The sequence below is a fragment of the Corvus brachyrhynchos genome, unplaced genomic scaffold, assembly GCF_000691975.1.
Source record: "Corvus brachyrhynchos isolate BGI_N302 unplaced genomic scaffold, ASM69197v1 scaffold117, whole genome shotgun sequence".
Classification (NCBI taxonomy): domain Eukaryota; kingdom Metazoa; phylum Chordata; class Aves; order Passeriformes; family Corvidae; genus Corvus; species Corvus brachyrhynchos.
The window spans coordinates 450,744-471,875 of NW_008238833.1; the positions used below are offsets into that span (position 1 = coordinate 450,744).

The 21,132-nt window shown below is 38.3% G+C and overlaps 1 protein-coding gene across 2 annotated transcripts; it reads right to left on the reverse strand.

The window, feature by feature from the left end:
• Positions 1-537: 537 nt before the first annotated feature.
• On the reverse strand, positions 538-21,126 carry MRE11A (MRE11 homolog A, double strand break repair nuclease). 2 transcript variants are annotated; one of them, XM_008636779.2, is made up of 19 exons: positions 20,891-21,126; positions 20,253-20,385; positions 17,674-17,834; positions 16,972-17,059; positions 15,903-16,044; positions 14,342-14,456; positions 13,129-13,314; positions 12,495-12,666; positions 11,693-11,773; positions 11,031-11,157; positions 9,045-9,145; positions 7,724-7,897; positions 6,490-6,552; positions 5,288-5,504; positions 4,302-4,385; positions 3,261-3,316; positions 2,698-2,768; positions 2,250-2,328; positions 538-1,136 (listed from the first exon to the last, which is right to left on the reverse strand). In XM_008636779.2, exons 1-19 carry the CDS (start codon positions 20,908-20,910, stop codon positions 1,092-1,094), a joined length of 2,115 nt encoding a protein of 704 aa, XP_008635001.1. In that variant the 5' UTR covers positions 20,911-21,126; the 3' UTR covers positions 538-1,091. The 2 variants fall into 2 exon arrangements, with proteins under 2 accessions (XP_008635001.1, XP_017593696.1); XM_017738207.1 differs by lacking the exon at positions 20,891-21,126 and having other exon boundaries at positions 17,674-17,815; positions 20,253-20,339.
• Positions 21,127-21,132: the final 6 nt, after the last annotated feature.

The following is a 21,132-nucleotide window of genomic DNA, read 5'->3' on the forward strand; positions in this document are numbered from 1 at the left end:
TTTCTCCCTGCTTCCTGGTCCTGGGAACAATCTTTCACTACCATAGCTTTAATGAAATTTTGAGCTTTGCTGAATTTCTGAGCTTTTCTGGGGCAGGGGAATTGAAGTTACATGGGTGAGAAGTGATTTTTCAAAAACTAGCCAGTGTGATCTCTGAGAAATAATGTTGATGTTCTGAGCATCCTACCCCCTCATCTAACCACTCCCATTAATGTTCAGGACAAGCACCTCTTTACAGCAGAGTCTTTCTCCACACACCAGTTACAAGTTTTCCCCTGAAGTGAGGGCTGCTGTATTTATCTTCCACACAAGTCAATTTTAACACAAAGCCACTGAATTTGACAGCTGACAGAAAAAAAAATTGTGAAAAGGGAGAAAGAGCCTTTGATATGATTCCTATTATTCTTCTATACTTGGCTAAAATATTTTCCTAGGATGTGCGTGTAACATGAAAATAGAGAGTCCCCTTTGGTACTTCCTGAATTACAGAGCTGAATCCACTCCCATATACTATGATGTTTAATAACAGTGCAATACTGGGTTTAAGTTCTCTTGGTAGAGTTGAAAGCATTAAGACATTTTACAGCTTCAGTACTGAAACCTGTATTCTTGTGTCCAACTATGACTCCCAATTCAGAGTTTTCAACTGTATCCACAGCAGGCTGTAAGTAAGTACAACTGCCACTGTGCTGAGACTGTGTCCATATTCATACCTGCACACTACTATAAATTTACTTCTCAGCAAAATTCAAACCAAAGAGATGGAGTTTTCTACAAAAGACATAACTGTCATTTTTATTATCATCCCAAAAAGAAAACAGAGTTTGAGAGTTTTAGAAAGAACTTGCACTTTCAGGCAGTACTTTAGAATATCAGACCCTCTAGTCTAGTGCATCAAGCAATTTAACAGACATATTATACCAAATTTGGTGCTGCTAGAAAAAAAAAAAACAAACCAAACCATTTCACAGAAGTGAAAATAGAAGGCAAGCCATCATTTACAGAGAAATATCATATAGAGAAAGCCTTGCAAACTGCTTTCCATTTTCTTCACAAACTTCCATGGTCTCTCTTGCATAGTGAGCCAGAAATCACTTACTTCTTCTTGATGTTGCAGGGCTCATGAATGGATCATCCTGCAATTTGCAAAGAGATACACATCACTAAAACCAGCAGGCATTTCAAGTCATAAACAAGTAAAGTCACCTTTAGATAAAACTAGAAAGCCTGGCCATACAATTCCATGCTTTCTGACAGACCTGGTTTTGTTGGTTTTGATATGAAAAAGGTCATCTATTGACTTAAAACACCATGTGACATATGTGCAGAGAATAGAAGTTTATGTCAATATGACCAGAACAGCTACTTTGGAATAAGTAATAATCTATATTTCAGTTGTTAATAAGCAGCACATATCTCAATAAAATTATGTCCACATACACACTGCACATCATAATTTATTGATATTTGCATGAATCAAAAATACTGTTTCTTTTTGCATATTCAAGCAAACATGTAGTATTTTATTACAGGTACAAAAAGAGATAGCACAGTGGGGAGAAGGGACAAGAATGTAGTATTTTCTCTGAAGTGGCCAACATCTGACATTGTTAAGGAATGGATTCTGACCATGCATGTCAGCCTATAAAAACAAACTGCACAATGCTTGACAAAATACAGTGTATTCTATTCAGTGCTAAACTGTGTAAAAATTTCTACTTGTTTAGTTGTGGAAGAAACCATTTCAGTTCAAAGATATGCTGCAAGAACAGACATACTAGACTCAAAGACAGTGTTTTAAATTTTTTAAGAAGTGTACTTAGATAATTTACAACAATAAAATGCCCTGGAAAAGAGCTGTTTCTAAATGCAACAACAACAACAAAAAAACTTCCTTTCTAAAAGAATAAAATATATAATTAAATGAAAGGATATAGCTAAGCACACTAGAAGAGATTGTAATGACTTTCTCTCCCAGGCAATTCCAGGTCCACATTTCAGTAATGATAATTCACTGACTAAAAATTGAAGGGAAAAAGGATTGGATATTTTCCTGAGGTCCCTTCCAGCCTTATTTTTGATAATTATGCAGGTAATCCAATTAAAGTTGGTTGCAATAATCTAGCCCTGTTAGTGAAAAAAATAATAAATTCAATTTTACTCCGAAATGCTTTACTCAAATAGCCGTAAAAGCGAGCTATAGAAACTTACATGAAATAAAACTAAAAAAATAGTACTATACACCATACCTCGTCTGACTCAAAATCAACTCCTCTAGATGCTTGGCTTTGTGAACCTCTTTTACTAAGTGAAGATGTAGTTGGCAACCTTGAAACATATGAAGAGAAGAAAAATGGCATCAGCATGTTCTCAGTTACCAGACATTCCAGTAACTTCCCCCTTAAGAGTTGGGCCACCAATACACAGAGTAAAAATAAATAGAAATAAGTAAAACAATACAAATTCTCAAAATAACATATTAAAACTAAACCTCTGATCAAGTTTACTTCAATCAGTAATCTAATTTTTTTTGTTACAGAAAGATAACCCACATTAACAAGAAAAATTTATGTAAATTCTCTAAGCAGTGCTATGACTTTCCTAAAAATCTGGTAGTCAATCAGATCCTCAGACTCTGCTGACTGCCAGTCAGAAATAAGGCACTTATGGTTGCATTCCTGAACCAAACATACTGACCTTTGGTTTACTTTGGAAGAAGGAGGAACAAAAGAAGTATCTTCTGGATCAGAATCAACATCTATAATATCCTGAAAAAGAAGTGTATTAAAGTCTTCCATGGAATTTATTCTTACAGAGAGAGTGCATAATGCTTCAGTACTATAGCACAGAACCCCTAATTTTTTCCGACTATACACCTATTTAGTTATAATAATATACACTTGAGAGAGTCCCAGACTAGAACTGCACAAATTTGCAAATACAGCACAAGTTTATTCTTCACATCTTTGAGCTTGCAGAACCCACGAAAACACTCATGTGTTATATACATGATATATATGTGATATATACACCTCGTATCTTAGACTATGGTCACAAATAAAACCTGGCTTTTCTCAGGCAAACACCATAAAAAAAAAAAGGATACAAAAGGTCTCCAAATTAACATGCAGAAAAACTTCATGCTGGAACTGATCGCTTGGGAACATCTGCTGATCTAGGCTAACATTTTGACCATGCATTTATTTTTCAAATCAACAGTAAAAGACAGCACAACTTCACTCTTACAAGAAGCTGCTTACCTCAGAGTAAGACTGGAATGAATTTAAAGAGTGGTCTGTTTTTGAAGACCTAAAGGCTGGAATAAAACATATGCAGTATTTTTTTAAATGCTCACACAATTAAATGCAAGCAACATTATATTGTTCTTTTTATTTAAGACCTGCCTAGCACGCATTTCCACTGCAAAATACTGTAAAACAAACAAACAAACCAGCCCAAAACATAAATTGTGTCAACCCAGGGATATAACCCTCTGTGCAGCTGCAGCTGCTTCCCAGCCTGGCTGAAAAACCACCAGAAACATTGGTTCAGAGGAAGTGAAAAATATTACTATAATTGAAATTCCTGTATATCTAACATTTTAGACATGAACACATCTGCTAAAATTCATTTGTCTGCAATATTTTAGGTCATTTTCTAATCAATTTAAAATTAAGGTAATTTGCTGATTTTTTTATTAAAATTCCGTCTAACTTGGGGTATTTTGTGGGGGATTTATGTGTAGATTAGTGAGCAGTGTTTTTTTCTTTAATACTCAGATTACCTGTCCTGTTCCCTCAGTGCCTGTCCTCTAGTGCAAGGAAGAGCTACTCTCACATACATAGGCTGCTTAAAGATACGGTTTTCTTCTCTAGTAAAAACAGGCATTTATAAAACTTGCTACAATGTAAGGCTAAATTAAAGTTTACTAACTTGTAAACATCAGTCAAATTTAACTTTTTATCCCCTGAGGAATATTCTGCCTAAAATGTTCTTTCTATACTTATTCCTTAAGAAACTGCATACAATAAAATGCTTCGTATTTCCAGTTCTAGCCAGAAGTTCCTAACACATTTCATTTTAGCCCATGACAGAAGAATATTACTATTCTTTTTTTCCTTTTCTTTTTTCTTTCTCTCATCACTGTTAGTTATTCTATTTCATTAGCACTGAAAGAATCTCTCACAGCTGAAATGGACTGATAGCAAAAAAAAGGCAATTAAGACACTTCATCATTAAGCAAACACCTTCACCACAATTTGAGAGAGCAGATTAGAGTAACAGACAGATCACAGGCCTACCATCCATGATAGACATATTCTTGGCAGGCACAGATACAGGCTTGTAGGATCTGCTGCTAGAAGCTGATTCTTGGCTAGTGGTTCCTGTAGAGATAACAAACAAAATGCAAATCTGTTCAGCAGTTATTTTTTCTCCTCTTTAGTCTATCATTACTGAGTGGGAAGACACTTTAAAAAATCTACATACAATCCTCTTTACTCCTCACTTTCTCCTTGAATCAAAGGCCTCCTTACATGCAGAAGAACTGCTCTGGGTCAAGTACTCAAAGACAGACACAACCTCTTAAGACACAGGGCCCTGCTCTGATGGGATCACAACAGTGTTGGAGTACAGGTTCACAGAACTAGTTTAAAAGCACTAACCCAAGGTGACAGCCTTTGTTTCAACTCAACGTGCTCTAAGACCTTTGGGCTTATTACTGAGACAGCTCAAAGGAGTTATTTATTTTTATATATATATATATACACACAATGAAAGTACATCTATAATGGAAGTACAACTACCACTGTAAAGTGCACAACCACACACAGTCAAGGAGCTATTTAACTCGTTTTGGTTAGGAAACACTCCCCACTGTTTCAGTCACTAGAAACATTAAAGTCTCTTGCAAATTACATTAGGAGAGAGACAATCTGTACCTCCTCTTTACACTGATCAAACGCATTACCTTTAGCAATGACAAAGGGCTATCCATGCACTTCATTGCACAGACCTTCCCAATAATGCATCTTTTAGGAGTCTACTGTGTTTCTATAGCTGGGAGGAAAGATATTTTTCTTTTAATGAAAGCGAAAAAGACACAACTTAAGCCTTGTAAGGCAGTCAACTGTATGTAATAGTATACCACAAGTATTTGAGAAGAGTTTTTTTTCCAGTAGGAGTTCTTAAGCAACAAATTCCCACCTGATGGAAGCATCAGAAGAGTCATCTTTCAAAGAAAAAAAGGTCAGGAACTGCAGTACAAAGACTCTGAAGTTTTTCTTACCTCTTCCTCTTCGAAACGAACCTCTTGCTGTTGAATTTTGTCCTCTTGCACCTCTTGCCCTACCTCTTGCTCGACCCCTTCCTCGGCTCAGTGTTGAAGAAAGGCCATCACTTGGATTACCAGTGCCTATCATCTCCGTGTCCATGGAATCTTCATCACTGGAGGCTGCAACCAGAACTTCATCCTCAGATCTGTGGGCTCTGGCCCTGATCATTGCCTGAAATGGAACAGTAATTACTACAGGAAAAAGAATCCTAACTCATGACACACACCATTGTTAAATTGTAGTTGTGTACAATAAATATACACTATAACTATAAATAAAAATGTATAGTTCTAAACCAGTGAGGCTTAGAAGACACAAATCCAGTGTTATGGAAGGCAGGGACATCTGTGAAAATACTGAGTCTATTTAATTAGATGCATACATATACAGTAGTTAGCTAAGCTCTGACAACAGAATGGAACTTGTTAATGTGACACACTGTCAGTGGAGTTTGGTGAACAGCTCAGGTCATCCTGTGTCAGCTACATACATCTGCTCAGAGGAAGCACCCTACGGGCTTCACTGACTTGAACTTTACTGATGACAGTGGGTGCTTAAGACAACTAGTTCAGGTGATATCCCAGATTAGCAGAACTGAATTTCACCCCAGGTGTACTTTCTCTCAAAATTTCATTCCAGTCCCACATAACTTGCAAAGACAAAGGAGCATCCATGCTATCAGTAGCTGGCAATTCTCCTTGGAAATACACATGCAATCTAGGTACGAGTACCTGGGAGATCTAAGATTTAAGATTGCTGATAAGGACACAGTACCTAAAGGTCTACCAATACTCCCAATTGGTTCCATTAATGCCACCCAATACAGACCATCCACATGTGATAATGAGATCACAAATAGCTTAAAGCTGAAAGATCTTTCAAAGTCACCTGCCTGGTCTAACCTCAGTTAAAAGCAAGAAATAATGCACATTCAGGTTCACAAATTTGTACAAGAGACCTCAAAAGCCAAATCAAGCAGTAGCTTAGGTACATATTATCCCAAGATTTAAAACAGACTTACTAAGCTTTAAAGGCAGACAGGCACTTTTTGGCAAGGATAATGGTGAAGTACTGCTGAAGCATTGCTAAATGACTGCATTTATATGCAGAAGTCACGACTATTTTTCAGCCTATGGTCAAAATTCAGAGGAATTACCTCACGGACTTCCTTATCCTCTTCTTCAGTATTCTTTTTTCTACTCTCTCTGAATTTTCGCACCTGAATTAAAAAAAAGTTCCTGTCAAAATAACAGTTCATATCATACAATAATCAAAACACAGTAAGTGCAAAGCTTTAATCACTGAATCATTAAATCAAGCTCATGTGAGAAGTGAAGAGTGCAAGAATAACTGAAGTTTGTCTGGGGCCCTTTCATGCTGTCCCTACAGTTTAAGAATCTCACATTCTGTTAATAACTGGAGCTACATCAGTGGGGTGGAAGAAAGCTCGGGACATGATGGAGATACTGTGTTTAAGAGAAGAAGAGTATACATAATTTTGACAATAACGGACATTGAAATATGAATAACTGGAAAAAGGGGTAGAGATGAAGAACCAAGATAGAAAATAACTATTATGAGAAGAGACAATGTTGCAGTACATGTACAACTAAGGAAGCTCAACTTGACAAATATGGAAAAAGATATGAGGCGTGACAGAAAGAAGGCATTAGTTCTGAAGACAAAACAACAACAAAAAATCCACCCTAAAGTGTCACGGAAAGCCTGCAGGTACTGATTGTTTATGGTCTCTTTCAACCCCTCAGGAATTAAAGCTATCAGTAAGAAAATAGGTAGATGCAGCCTTCCTTCCCCATCAAATACTTCTTTAAACAGTGCACAGATAAGCTGAACAACTTCTTCTACAATTTTGAGTATTACAGCTTAATACATGGGCTTGTGTGGGAGCTTGATGAGATGATAAAAATGTCTATCAAAGGTTGCTCAATACACATAAACCAGACCTATCTCTGCGATACCCTGAGCTGTAAGCAGTCAAGCAGTTAGAAGCAAGTAGAGCACCTGAAGGATAAATTTTCTTTATGCTTGTCCTGTTCTTGTACTCTTCCCCAAGCCAATACAGAAAAGCTATGAAGAGATTTTATCTATCATCTTTCTCACAATAGTGGAAATAAGTAGTTTTACATGTATTAGACAGATTTTTTTCTATGTACATGTGTGCAACCTAAACCCCATTTTCAATAAAAGCTTTGAAATCATATACTTAAAACTTCCTCATAAATTAATTTTTCATTTATTAATTGCAGAAAATGACTAGAGGCAAGTGTTGCACATACTCCACACACAGGCAATCTATTAAACCATGTTTGAGCACTAATTTTTCTACTGTCTTGACCTCTCTTGGGCAACCAACATTAACAGAATATTACCTCCTCATCTATTTTTTCTTCCTCTGCATCCGTGCGACGCTCCTTGAGAAACCTCTGTGTTTTTTCTAGTTGAAATTTCACCAGCTCTTCTATGGCATCTTTTTCCTCTTTGTCCACAAACTCCTGCACTGCTTCTCCCATTCCTCTTTCAGTTAGAAGTGAAAGCTGTACTTTCTTCAGAATTGGGGAAAATAATTTGTTAAGGAGCATTTGCCATTAGAGAAAGCAAGCAATATTCCAGCTGTTTCAGATAAATATTACATTAAGTTGGTTGCAAAACCAGTAATGTGCATTGAATATCTCAATCAGAGAAAAGCACAGCAATAAGCAAATGTTACTTGTCATAAACCAGTTACAACTCTCTTGCTACTAGCATGTCACACCTACTTTACAGAGAATTTTCCAAATTAGTCAAAGCAAAAATCTTTATGAACAGTAAAGAAACTGCAATGCTAGTTATTATCTAAAATAAAAACTTCCATGAAATAATGCTGCCCAGAGGAATAAACTTTCTAGTTATTATGAAACAAAATGTTTAAATAAAATAAGCATAACAAAAGAATATTATTTATGCTGTCCTGATACTGACACCTAGCATGTGTCCAAGGTTAGGCAGGATGATGTAATTTGAAGGACCTTCACCTCAAGAGTTCTTGCTCTAAAATTCTTGCTGTTCTGAAACAGCTTCTGCAAGTTATGCTTGATCAACTACATCAAGCATTTGGGCACCTGGCTCACTGATTATTTTTTTATCTCTGAGATGTTACTGCATTGGTACTGGGAAAGGGAAATATACTAGATTTAACAGCAGGGTGGGAAGAAGGCAAATTATTTGGGGTCTCTCTTCCTTCTCCCTGCTCTGCTTTGAATAAAATGTGGAAGTGCACTACAGCTGAGGACACAAACACACTGCAAAGTAACAAGTGACTCCAAGCCAGCTGGATAGTAAATGCTACAGTCTCACACTAGCCCTAGAGTAAATTAAGGTAGCTCTTCCCTCAGAGCATGCTGCCTCACATTTTCCTCCTGTACGTGAGTACATGACATGTCACTCAGTACAGGGCAGACACTGCACGTTCACACGAAGAGCTACCACACTCTCAAACCAGTGCTTGTTCACATACCTACACCACCTATACACAACAGTTACTTGTTAGTCTGAGACACACACTTCATGTGGTAATTCTCAGTTTTATGGGAAATAAATTCACTTCTTGGTGAATGTCAGAGTCTTTTCAGGGCACTCTACTTCCATTAAGAAAAAAAAAAAAAAAAGATCGTATGACATTAAAAAGGGAAATTATAAAAGGAAGAAAAATACCTTCTCTGCTGTCTGGAAATACTGCTTTACAAGGTCTTCCACCCTCAGTGTCATTCCCTCAGCAGGTCTGCTAACCAATTTTCCAAAATTAAGATCAATGTCTAGAATAGAAAAGCACAGTGGCATCATCCACATTTGCAGCTTTTAATTATTAGCATCCCACTGACAACAGCAGGAAAAAAGGTTAATGCAGGCCTCTTAAGAACTGTGGTCCCTTTTATATGTAAAGCTTTTTGTTCTTTTTAGAGTCTATTGATTGGAAACACAGTATTTGTGCAGACAGCTCCACCTCTAGCAGATATAAAGAGTTCTTATAACTAACACACATCTGGAATTATATCTTGAACACTATGTTCTGAAGAGTCTTATAATTGAACTCTAGAAGATAGAAGAAAATAGAATAGAAGAATAGATAGAAGAAAATCATAGGAGCCATCGAAGCACGGAAGTTTTGTATAAGTAACCCATTTACAAGAAAAGAAATTTTCCTCCTCAGCATGCTGACTGATTTTCAATAGAAAATGCTCATAGCTCATCCCCCATTCTCAGGCAGCAAGGTAGGAATGGCAGAAGAATTAGAGGGATAATCATCTGAGGTTAGCACATACCACACAAAGTAACATAAAGTGCCTACAGACTGCTTTAAGATGTCTACCACATGAAAGCACAAACCATTGCTTTGTTTGAGGGGTTATATAAGCAGCTATGACAAAAGAAACAGTAACAACTTCTGAATTCCTGAAGTCTTAACATCACCTGTACTGAACCACAATGTGCACATGCAAAGAAAACATTGAGCCCTCCATTAGCCACTTCCCTTGTACTGGAGGCTATCTAATACAGCAGTGCAAAAGCCATGGTATCATTTTTATATTCCCTTCCTGAAGCTGACATGCATGCTAAGTAGGAAAAGTAAAATGTATTGGTGAAACATGGTGACAGATGTGGTAGCTAGTGTGTATTCTGAAAATGGTAATGAGACTATGCAACTATGAAAAGAGAACACCAAAGCAAAATAAACCAAGACCTATACAGTAAAATTTTAAAAACACCTCACTAAAAGAAGTTTTTATTCATGAAATACTGTTTTGAACTTTATAGAACTGGCAGTATTCATAAAAACTGTCACTGGAATTAGACAATGCACTTACAATGTACTAATATGAACCAGTAAAAGTTTTTTAGCACATTGTGTTCCTGTACAAGCTGAATCTTCATTAGCTACTATTACAAATCCAGTATTTGGATGACAATATCTATTAATCATTTATTAAAAATTCTAGGCACGGTGAGAAATGCTGCAATACTAACAGCTATCATTTGTTTTGCACAAATATTTGAATAGAAACAGACCTAGAAGAGACAAGCCAAGAGCACCTCATACACATGATTAATTAGGGCAAAAAAGTGCTGTCCTACCTTTGGACCTTTTTTAAAAATATATGAACATCTCTTAAGCCCATACCCTTCATTACTATTTTAGGGAAAAACAAATGTACTACTACAAAATAAAATTAAAATACAAAGGGAAAAAGCACTATACCCATCTCTTTTCCTTCAGAGTGTCCAAACCAAATAATCTTATTCTAAGAAGTCTCAGGAGTGAGCCACTTAATGCCTTTCATGGTAATTGTCACAGAACCATAGTCTGTGAAACAACAGACCAATCACAGAACCAATCCAGTCTGGCATGGGGCTATATGTATTACTATAAGCAACTGAGTAAGGTCTGAGGCCAAAGGAAAATGGAACTGTTTAAGAGTAACTGTAAGAAAATGCTGTGCTGAATATCAGAATTTTTTGACAAACCCAGAAACAGAAGAGAAATAATTGTACAATATATACACTTAAATAAGATAATGCATCTTTACTCCTCCTATAACACATTAGGTGGTAGATACCAAGCCTTTGCAAGTGCTGGGCAACAAAATAAAGAAAGAAGAATGAAAACAAAGGCAAGCCAATGATTGCTTCTTTCATAATCACCTTTTTTCTCTTTTTGTTCACGATGCCTGAAAAACTGTATGATGTCTTTTGGGTTAGCCACTCTATGCATGTACTTCTGGCTGAAACGGTGGACACTGAATGGTTCAAAGCCACCTGCATAATTAACCTAAGAGAGGAAGAACAAATTTAAATATGAAACAAACAGAAACAGAGAAGTCACACAAAACAAATTTGTTATGCTTCAAAGAAAAAATTAGAAGAAATAAGTCAACCTAAAATTAACGCCTTACTATGCATTAATAGTTAGCTAATAACAGCTAATAATAACATTAACAGAATAGCTAATAACAGCTCATATTTATAACTTGCTCCAAATTTGTTTCATTTACTAGCCTTCACAATGGTTTCTGATTAGGTTAGGAACACACACAGGATAATATGATTTAAAAAAACTTCACAGTAAATAGCCACTTTTGATGCCCTTACTCAGGCCAGCAGTGAAGTACACTTATGACCAATCTCATCCTTTACCTTAGAGTACTAGTTACACAGGTAAACAGAAGCATGGTAGGTGATTTATATTTGCCTGTACACAGCAAAAAAAATGTATATATTATGTGTTTACACAAGAAGCATGACTTTGCTCTGAAGCCCTTCACAGTGACCTCTAAAAACAAAGCAATCCAAGCTGAATTTCTTACTCTTAATCTTATGATAGGCTTCTCTGGCTGGCGGGGATTTCCCAAGCGTTCTCTTTCTGCGTTGTCCAGCATCAATTCCACCTGTGAAGGAGAATTAGAAATTCAGTTCCATTTTGTTCTCTTACAGATTCCTGAACATTTCAAGTATAACTTAAAATACATCCAGTTGCAAGAGGAGCTATCAAAATAAATCCTTATATAATGTGCTCTCATTCCTGAACACGTATGTACCAGTATCCAGCCAAAAGCCATTAAAAATGACCAAGAACAACATGACAATGAAAGGTTTATTCTTCAGATACAGTGTAGTCCAGCAGTATCTACACCACTGATCACTCATATTTTATAGCCACTATGCTTTGCTAAATTTCTAGTTCCAGGGAAAAGCAGGAAGAGACTTAAATAAACCTAAGAACTAATCAATTAATAAACTTGCTTAGTTACTTCTGCCACTTCAGACTGCACGGCCAAGCTCTCAGGGTTTAGGTCAATGTATTTACGCTGGTTCCAAAGTGCACATCCAACACTGCCCCACTCTTAGGTGCAAGCTTTTGTACAAAGATGATATGACACCCAAAAACCAGTTCCAGCCTACTTTAACAGGTCATCCCAATCAAGGCATCTGGAAGCCAAGGCTGCAGAGTGAATGTCATGGAATTAGCTTCCTATGGAAACACTGTCTGAGTTAGTTTTAATATGGGGCAAGACACAAGATTTCTCATCTTCCAGTCTCAAAACCAGTCACAGATCCCATCCCCTGTCCACACACTGCCATCCATAAACTGTTAGCACCACAAGTTACCTTTTCCATGCAGAACGCCTGTATTGCCTGAGTAACATTAGGATTGTCAGGATTAAAAAGATCTGGATGATCAGCTAGAACAATATCCTCTATATGGAAAGTTCGCACTGTCTCTAGAGCAATCTTCTCCATTTTCATTTTTTTCCCTTTAACATGCAGCAAACCAATGTGTCTAGAAGGAGAAAGGTAACTTACTAGAAGGTAAGAGAACTATGGTATAAATATTTGTTTTCAAATTCATGTTTACTTTTCAGGGACAAAATTTCAAAAGCTATAGGAAGATCTGTACTTCAAGGTTGGCCCTACCAAATTTCCATTTTATTATATTTAGATTGTGCTTGGTGCATACACAAGCACCTGCACTCAGCTCCTTGTATTCCAATTTATCAGGATGTAACTCCTCTTAGCTAAATTCCATTAGCTTCTAATGTTAGATTAAATTGTAAGCAAAGTAAAAGTTTTACCAGGCACTCATTCCATCTACTTTTCTACTTTAAGAGTCATACTCTGAAGCTAATCCACACAGTAATACAACTCTTTCCATACTCTGTACAAGTATTTTTCTGTTCTCAACACAACACCTGAGACATGTAAGACAAGGGATAAACAAGAACAAAAAGAAAAGCTCACGCACTTCTTCATGGCTTCTCCAGGGGACAGAGATGTCACCACTGAACTTCCTGGCTGAGAAACATAGAAACGTTGCTGTTCATTTTGGAATGGAGCTATTTTGCACTCATGTTCATGACCCCACACAACAAGATCAATAAAGTCATCTAAAAACTGCTCTGGAATGTAGTTGGTAGCTCCATGTTTGCTCCTGTTCAAGAGAAGAGAAGAGAAGAGTAATGGATGGGCAAGGGAAGAGTGAAGGAGGAGAAAAACATCAGTGTGATTTAAAATAATACAGGAACTCCAGCAATAATATCTGACATACATGTCAGGTCTTCTTCACATTTATTCCTCACACAGTTGTTTAGTGTTTGGTTAAACAAAAAGGCAACTTACACAGCTTGCTATTTTACATAGTTCACTGTTTCCTGCTCCCTTCCTTTTATTTGGACCTCTGTTTTCTTCTTACTTGGCTTACAAGACCTTAGTTTTTTTTCTATATGAATCCTTTTATAGCACCTCATGGCCATCAGTTTTGGTTGTTTGTTTTTAAATGGTGGGGTAAAACCCACTGAATTAAACAGACATGGGACACACCATCCCCAACGCCTTTCTGGAAGACAAGGGAGATGGGGGAGTGAGTTCCTTCAGCCTACTGATAGGCATCAGTACACAGGGTTATCTGAGCTGTATTTGTTTACATCTGCCTCACCATTATTTGAACATGAGGACTGCCCTCTTCTTCAGGAAAAATTAGAAGAAAGTATTTGGAAAAGAACTCTGCCTGTTCCTACTGCCACTGCTGGGAGAAGCCTGTAGGCAGACCAAACACATTACCTGTCTGCAAAGCACAGCAGTGCAAGGGAACATAGGGTTATTGTTGAACTACAGTTCAAACAAGGATAGAAAATGCAATATGAAGTTTGATGTTCTCCCAGCTGTAACAAGCAGAAAGGACTTAATTATAAGCATATTACACTACAAACCCTCCACTGCCCCTAACTATAAAAGTTTGGGATGAAATTTCCCAACTCCTCTAACTCATTTATTTCATTTTCCTTTGCGATTCTTCTCCAAAAAGAGCTGTAAAACAATGTTTTCACTAGTGAAAATCTTAAGAAACCAGCTATTCACAAGAAGCATGAACTAACACAGCTGGCTTGCTCACCTATCCTTTTCCAGGCAGTTTAATGAAGTAACACAGTAAGTCGCTGTAATTCATTCAATACTGTTACCTATTTTGATGAATCACAAACAAGTTAAACCAACTATCTTCATCTTCCTTTGGTCTCAGCATGGTTACTTGCTTATTGACAAACATACGATACAACCTCTCATCTGGAATAGCTCCTGAAGTGGACAAACAACAACAACAAAAAATTTTTGTGTGGTAAACAAGTCTGTATTTTATAGTATTTTTGCCAGAAACTCTATCAAAAAAGCAAGAAGAACAAAATATAGTAGCATTCCAGTACCTAAAGTGGGCTTACAATAAAGCTGGAGAGGGACTTTTCACAAGGGAAAGCAGTGACAGGACAAGGGGGAATGGTTTTAAACTGAAAGAGGATAGATTTAGGTTGGATATCACAAAGTTGTTCTTTACTGTAAGGGTAGTGAGGCACTGGAACAGTTTGCCCAAGAAAGTTGGGTATGTCCCATCCCTGGAAGTCGCTGATAATTTCCTTGATGTTTTTAACTACTAAAAAAAAACCCAAACCCGAACTATCCTTAGCCAGGCTCATGATGCATATCAATAAATCCCATATGGAGTGTCCATAATTTGTATGAGAACAAAAGCTCTCTGAATCAGAGAAAGTCAAAAAGGTTTAAATAATTCTGGCACAAACACAAAGAAACACTCATGAACATCTTCATGCAGCAACACTGGTACTTTAGAAAGTTGTTGCATTTCTCAGTAACGATTTTGTCATCGAAAACTTTTATATTGTGGTATTAGAACATTCTACTAACTACTGACCCTTCAAACATCTAGCAAGCTTTTAAAGTATACCATTAAACACACAAAATCATGGCCAACTAGGACTTAATTTATAGCTATAAAAGTTTCTTGGAATTAAGTGTTTAAGCACTCGTAACCGGACAAAACATAAGGGTGAAAAAATAAGATCATAACAGTTAACTTCTCCAGACAGAAAGCAGTCAAAAATAACCATTCTAAGTAAGAAGTGAGGGTAGAGGGGAATTCAGTGGAGAAAATACAAAGAAACAAAACTGAAGTTGAAAATCTATCATAGAACCATTTTAAAGTATGAAACTCTAAAGTTTCTTTAAAGAAACTGAGATTACCCATGGCCAATGTTACTTATGAACCACTTCAAACAGACACGCAAGACATTAGGTTTCTGCTCAGACACCTTATGTTTTTAAATATAACCAAAATGGCACATGAACACAGGGTGTGTAAGTTTTGCCTAAGTAGGATGAAATAAGCTTAATACACAACAGAGAGAATTTAAGAGTGTGATTGCTCTGACCCGATACACAAGCACTGTCTGTGGTTAACTTAAGCACGGTTCATTTAACACCAATAAAAGTACAAAAATCAAGCTTAGCAAGATTTATCTAAATGAGCAAAAAACCCCCAACCCTGTCAGGCAGTGACACACAGCAAGAGGAGAAACCTGACACTGTCACAGAATTGATATGCTTTAATTTAGATTATGTAGAACTTCATGTTTGTTGCAGCCTTATAAGTTTGTTCCAACTTTATTTAGACCTATTAAATTTCAGTAATACATGAACAGTCTAGTCACAGTCTGGCAGACAAACACTTACCCAAGCCATACAGAGCAATTTTTGTTCTACCCTTACGCAGTAAAATAGGACTAATATCTATTTTCTCCACAGAGGTTGAACGTCCAAAGTGATTCAGCAGTCCTGCACAGCTTAAAACATCCAATGCACACAGTGCATCTGCCTATAACAAATATTAAGAAACAAATATAAAAATTTGAACAGAACATTTAGTGTTTAATGTCTAAATGAAAGTCTCAAAAGTAAGAGTGAATATCTTTCCTTAAGTAACTTCTGCAGCTGAAAAACCCCATCACATATACTAGGGGCTTTGTTAGTACTCAAGAGTACAGAAGAAAATCCCTTTCCTTACAAGTCATGCTTCATTTGAACAATGTGCAATTAAATATTAAACCATTCAAAAAAAAAAAAAAAGAAAAAGAAAAACCCCACAGAAAAACACCCAAACCAGCCCGTCTCTAAACTACTACAAAAATTATCTGGTTAAGCTAACTAACTCATAATAAGTTCAAAGTTAAACTCCTGCTAGAACACTCATCTCCATGATACACTGCTATTTCACATAAAATGCAAAATTATTAATTCAACACATGCAGTTTAATGCTTTCTAAACATCCTTTTCCAGCTTACTTTCAGTAGCTTGTTTTTAAGCTACCATTTCACTATTATTAGATTATCCTCCTTGAAAATGGATGATGCATGTCAATTACATATGCAAAAACCAAAATATCAAAATTCTCCTTCTTTAAGAAAAAAGTTTTCAGTCACTACAGATGGAATGTTTCAGAAACTTTCTGAAAGACTGCCACTTCTTGGCATGAAAAGTCATTCTGTTCTCAATGACAGAAACCTACATAAATTAAGAAATTAAACACAGTTCATATGGATCTCTTATTTCCATTTGCTTTTTAATGTCACACTTAACTTGTTGTCACTTATTAATAAAATTCCTAAAGGTACACAAAATATTTACACAAAGAGTGGAGCAACTGACTAAAACTAGGTGTGATCTTCAAGAACTTTATTTCTATACAAGTCTCTCTACTGCTATATCTCTGTAATGCAACAGTACAATTATGATAATAATTACCCCTGTGGGATCATCATGATTGCCATGAATACTAAAAACTGGAAGAGAAATGTTGAGATTTTCATCTTGATAATTCACCCATGGAAACCTGTACAAAAAGAGGAAAAGAAGTTAAACTGTATCTGCAAATTTGTGTATGATTCTCAATATTCTCCTCAAACTAACTTCATCACAAATAGATCATGGCTGCAGAACAAATGAGAATGAAGTGATTATGAATAAGCCTAAGGTTAATCTTAAGCATAAGAAGATTCTTACTCACGGACTAGAGTGACACTTCCCATGGGGAACAGGGTAGCATAAACCCCTATTTTTTTAGAACAAGCCATGAAAAGAATTGTACAAAAAATTGTGTGGCAGTAGTGGATTAGGCTGTGCAACCTGTGCTTACACACAGGGAACTCTGCTAGTTTTACCAAAACAACTCATGTGAACTGGCTTACTTGTATTGTACTTGCAAAATGGAAACTATGTATTACATAAATACATCAAGAATCACAGCACATTCAGAAATTTCTCAAAATATTGTACGCATTCCTTTACAGACTTGGATGTCAGGTGAAGTTATCCTGTAAACCGTCCCACACAGACAGGCCTAAAAATTCCAGGTTCCAGTCATGGAGGACATAAATTAAAAATCACAACAAACTCACCCAATACACAAACCAAGCCTTACATGACAATTTATAGTAACATACTTACTTGCTGTGATGAAAATTAACTGCCTGATCACTCAAAATTTCAAACTGAACAGGACGATCACCCATGCAGTATTTTCTTAGCGACTCCAAACAAGAGTGTACTGTTTTTCTGGAGGGTTTGTTGTCGTGAAAAAGGTCCCCACCTAATAAAATAAAGTCCACCTGCATGTAACAAAAAGCTTCATTATTTTAATACAACATTTTGTATTACCTTGGAAGACTTCTAAGCAAATTGTTTAAATTATTTCTTCTAGAGAGTTCCACATACTTCCTCATATCTGAGGAAGTATACTTCTAGCTAAAAGGAATTAGTAGTAGTAGAAACAATACTTAACTTCCTTATGAAAAAAAAATAATTGAATTATTAATTAAAACAAAATCAACCCCAAAAAGACCCATTCATGAAGAGCCATAGGAGAAAACAACTGAGAGTGGTAAAAAAAGGATCAGTGTACTATTGTAATAAAGGTCTCCAAATGGGCTCCTGAACACTTTTTGACAGGCATGAAAAGCTACTTTATTTTTTCACTGCTGCACTACCTAGTGGGAAGAAATCAGTAGCTATCACCACATTATTTTGAGAAGGTACTAGATGCAGTTTCTGCATATATTGCATATATTTAGCTTTTGGAAAAGTATTAGGAAAACAACCTCATCAAAATTACAAAGAATCTGACTAACAAACATCCAGTCCTTAAAAATGGAATCATAGAATCGTTTAGGTTGGAAAATACTCCAAGATCATCAAACCCAGGTGTCAACTCAGCACTGCCAAGGCCAACACGAAAGCATGTCCCCAAGTTTTAAATACCTCAAGGGATGGTGACTCCACCACTCTCCTGGGCAGCCTGTTCCAGTGCTTGACAATCCTTTCAGGGAAGGAATCTTTCCTAATATCCAGTCTAAACCTTTTCTGGCGCAACTTTAGGCCATATGCTCTAGTCCAATTGCTTGTTCCTTCAGAGAAGAGCTCAACTCCCACCTGGCTACAACCTCCTTTCAGGCAGTTGTAGAGAGCAATACAACTCTGAGCCTTCTTTTCTCCAGGCTTCCTCAGCCACTCCTCATCAGATTTGTGCTCCAGACCCTTCCCCAGCTCCTCTGCCCTTCTCTGGACACGCTCCAGTGCCTCAATGTCCTTCTTGTAGTGAAGGGCCCAAAACTGAACACAGGATTCGAGAGTGCCAAGTACAGGGGGACAATCACTGCCCTGGTCCTGCTGGCCACACTATTGCTGATACAGGCCAGGATGCCATTGGCCGCCTTGGCCACCTGGGCACACGCTGGCTCATGTTCAGCTGCTGTCAACAAACTCAGGCCCCAGAGATGCAGCAGGCTTCCCTAAGAAGTGAATCCAGTCTGCATATTGGGCCTTCTGTTCCCATTAGAAAGCAGTCTCCTGTAACAACCCATCTTTTTTCTTCATGGAAGGAGTTTTGATATTGGGCACAGGCAACTTAACCTCAGCAATACCTCTATGCTAGATGAACCACTGTTCTTGTTCAGTTTCACTCGCAGAGCCTCAAACCTGTTATGCCAGGGCATGTGGAGAGGTGGGGCAGTCCCGGAGGAGATGCACCTGCTGTGCTGGGCAGGAACTTGTTGCCATTGCCCCCTCTCCCTTAATTCAGTGAGTTCATCCAGAGGGAGTGAGGACACGGAATCCCCTGTATCATGTGTCCTGTCTGCCTGTCAGGCCTGCCCCAAGGAATGCAAGGTGTGATTCCAGTAGTCTCTCTCACACACACTCCCTGATACTTCTCAACTGGAGCTGTGTCTGAACAGAGAGCTCCATCTGGGCAGCTCTGTCAGTCGTGGTGGATGCAGAGAAATGCCATGGGTTTCTGCCAGACAGACACCGCTGCTCCCTGGTGGAGCTGGCAGGGCTCAAGGGCCCTTCTTGCACAGAATGTCATGCCACGGCATGTGTGTTTACCATGTTGGAGGTGCTCCTGCTTGCTGCCACTCCCCAGGAGCTTCTTTCACGGGTGGGGGGGGAGTACTTGGCTGCCACTGCTCCTGACCTCACCCAGGTCCCATCAGCCGCTGCGGGCTCCTGGAAACTCCCAACTCCAACTCTCGGCTCCCCCCGACGTTGTCCCGGTTCAGGAAGTCCCCCTGTCCTGTCCACCACACTACAGGATTTTGCTGGTGATTGCACAGGCACCGGAGCTGCTCGACACCAGAGCTGCACACTTCAGCGACTCAGCACTGCACCACACTTCAAAAGCTTCTAACAAATCTCTGCTGATTTGTCAGACTGTATATCACTACTCTCACTCTCCTCAATTATTTTTCCTCCTTGCAGTGACAAACCCTCTCTAAATACCACTGAAACTGGTGCAGGCAATCCCAAAACACTGCTAATGCCACCAAAGTCACGACTCAGTAAGAATGCTCTAACAGAGAAACAGGCCTTCCTTTTACTAAAACAGAAACGAAACTGAACGTAACCAACAGTTCAGCCATTTGATTTGGTGTTACTAGAGACTGTATCAGGACTAAGCTTTACAGCTTCTGGCAGATTGGACCATATTTTCAACAGCCCCAGTCCTCCCCTCTCCCAAAAGTAGCACTTACTTCATTTTTTCGAGCGTGGTCCAGGATTTCATTGAAAGTTACAAATGTATCATTTCCACGTACTGGATCCTTCTCCAAATAGCCAAGATGAATATCAGTAGCAACGAGTATTTTAAAGGTATCTTCATCATCTCTGAAGAAGACAGGAAAACTTGTGTCAGAGAGCAATACACATAGGGAATTTCAACACAGTCTTCAATAAGGTACGTTGATCCGTCCAAAGTCATGAAACGCCGAGATTTGCCATCCAACTCTACCAAGTATCAGTCCTATAAGAGCGTCAAAGTATTTCACTGTTTGTATTGCAAACAGCACATCTCCAAAACAGCCAATTGGAAGATTTGTTTATCCCAGTCATTCTGCTCTCCTAAAGAGCTGCAAGCATTCCCCTGAAATATGTAATTAAAAACGAAAGAATCCTTAGTATGCTTTTCGCTTTAAAAAATACTCGTTGAACAGCCTAATTCTCTCTTTGAACTGGTAATCTACACGTGTATGAAGGCAAGCATGGTGATCATTAGGACATGAGGGAAAGCACAACTGATGGTCCCAGCTCTTCTTAACTCACCCCAGACATACACAACACTTGCTGTGTGATGTGCCAGGACGGCACGGAGCTGCAGACAGGGGGAACTTACTGTGAGTTGACGGTGCTCATCCTCGTGCCAAGGCTCCTCAGGGGAAGGCTCTGGCACAGCGCAGTCAGTCAGCTCCTCTCTTCACAGACGGTACGCGAAGCGCAAGAGACAAAACCAGGCGCTGGGTCAGCGCAGGGAGCACAGTGAAACGCGAGCACAGTGCACGATCACGGACCCAGCTCTATCCCCCGCCCCGCTCCCGCTCCCGCAGCTGCTCCGGCCGGGCACCACCCCGGCCCTTC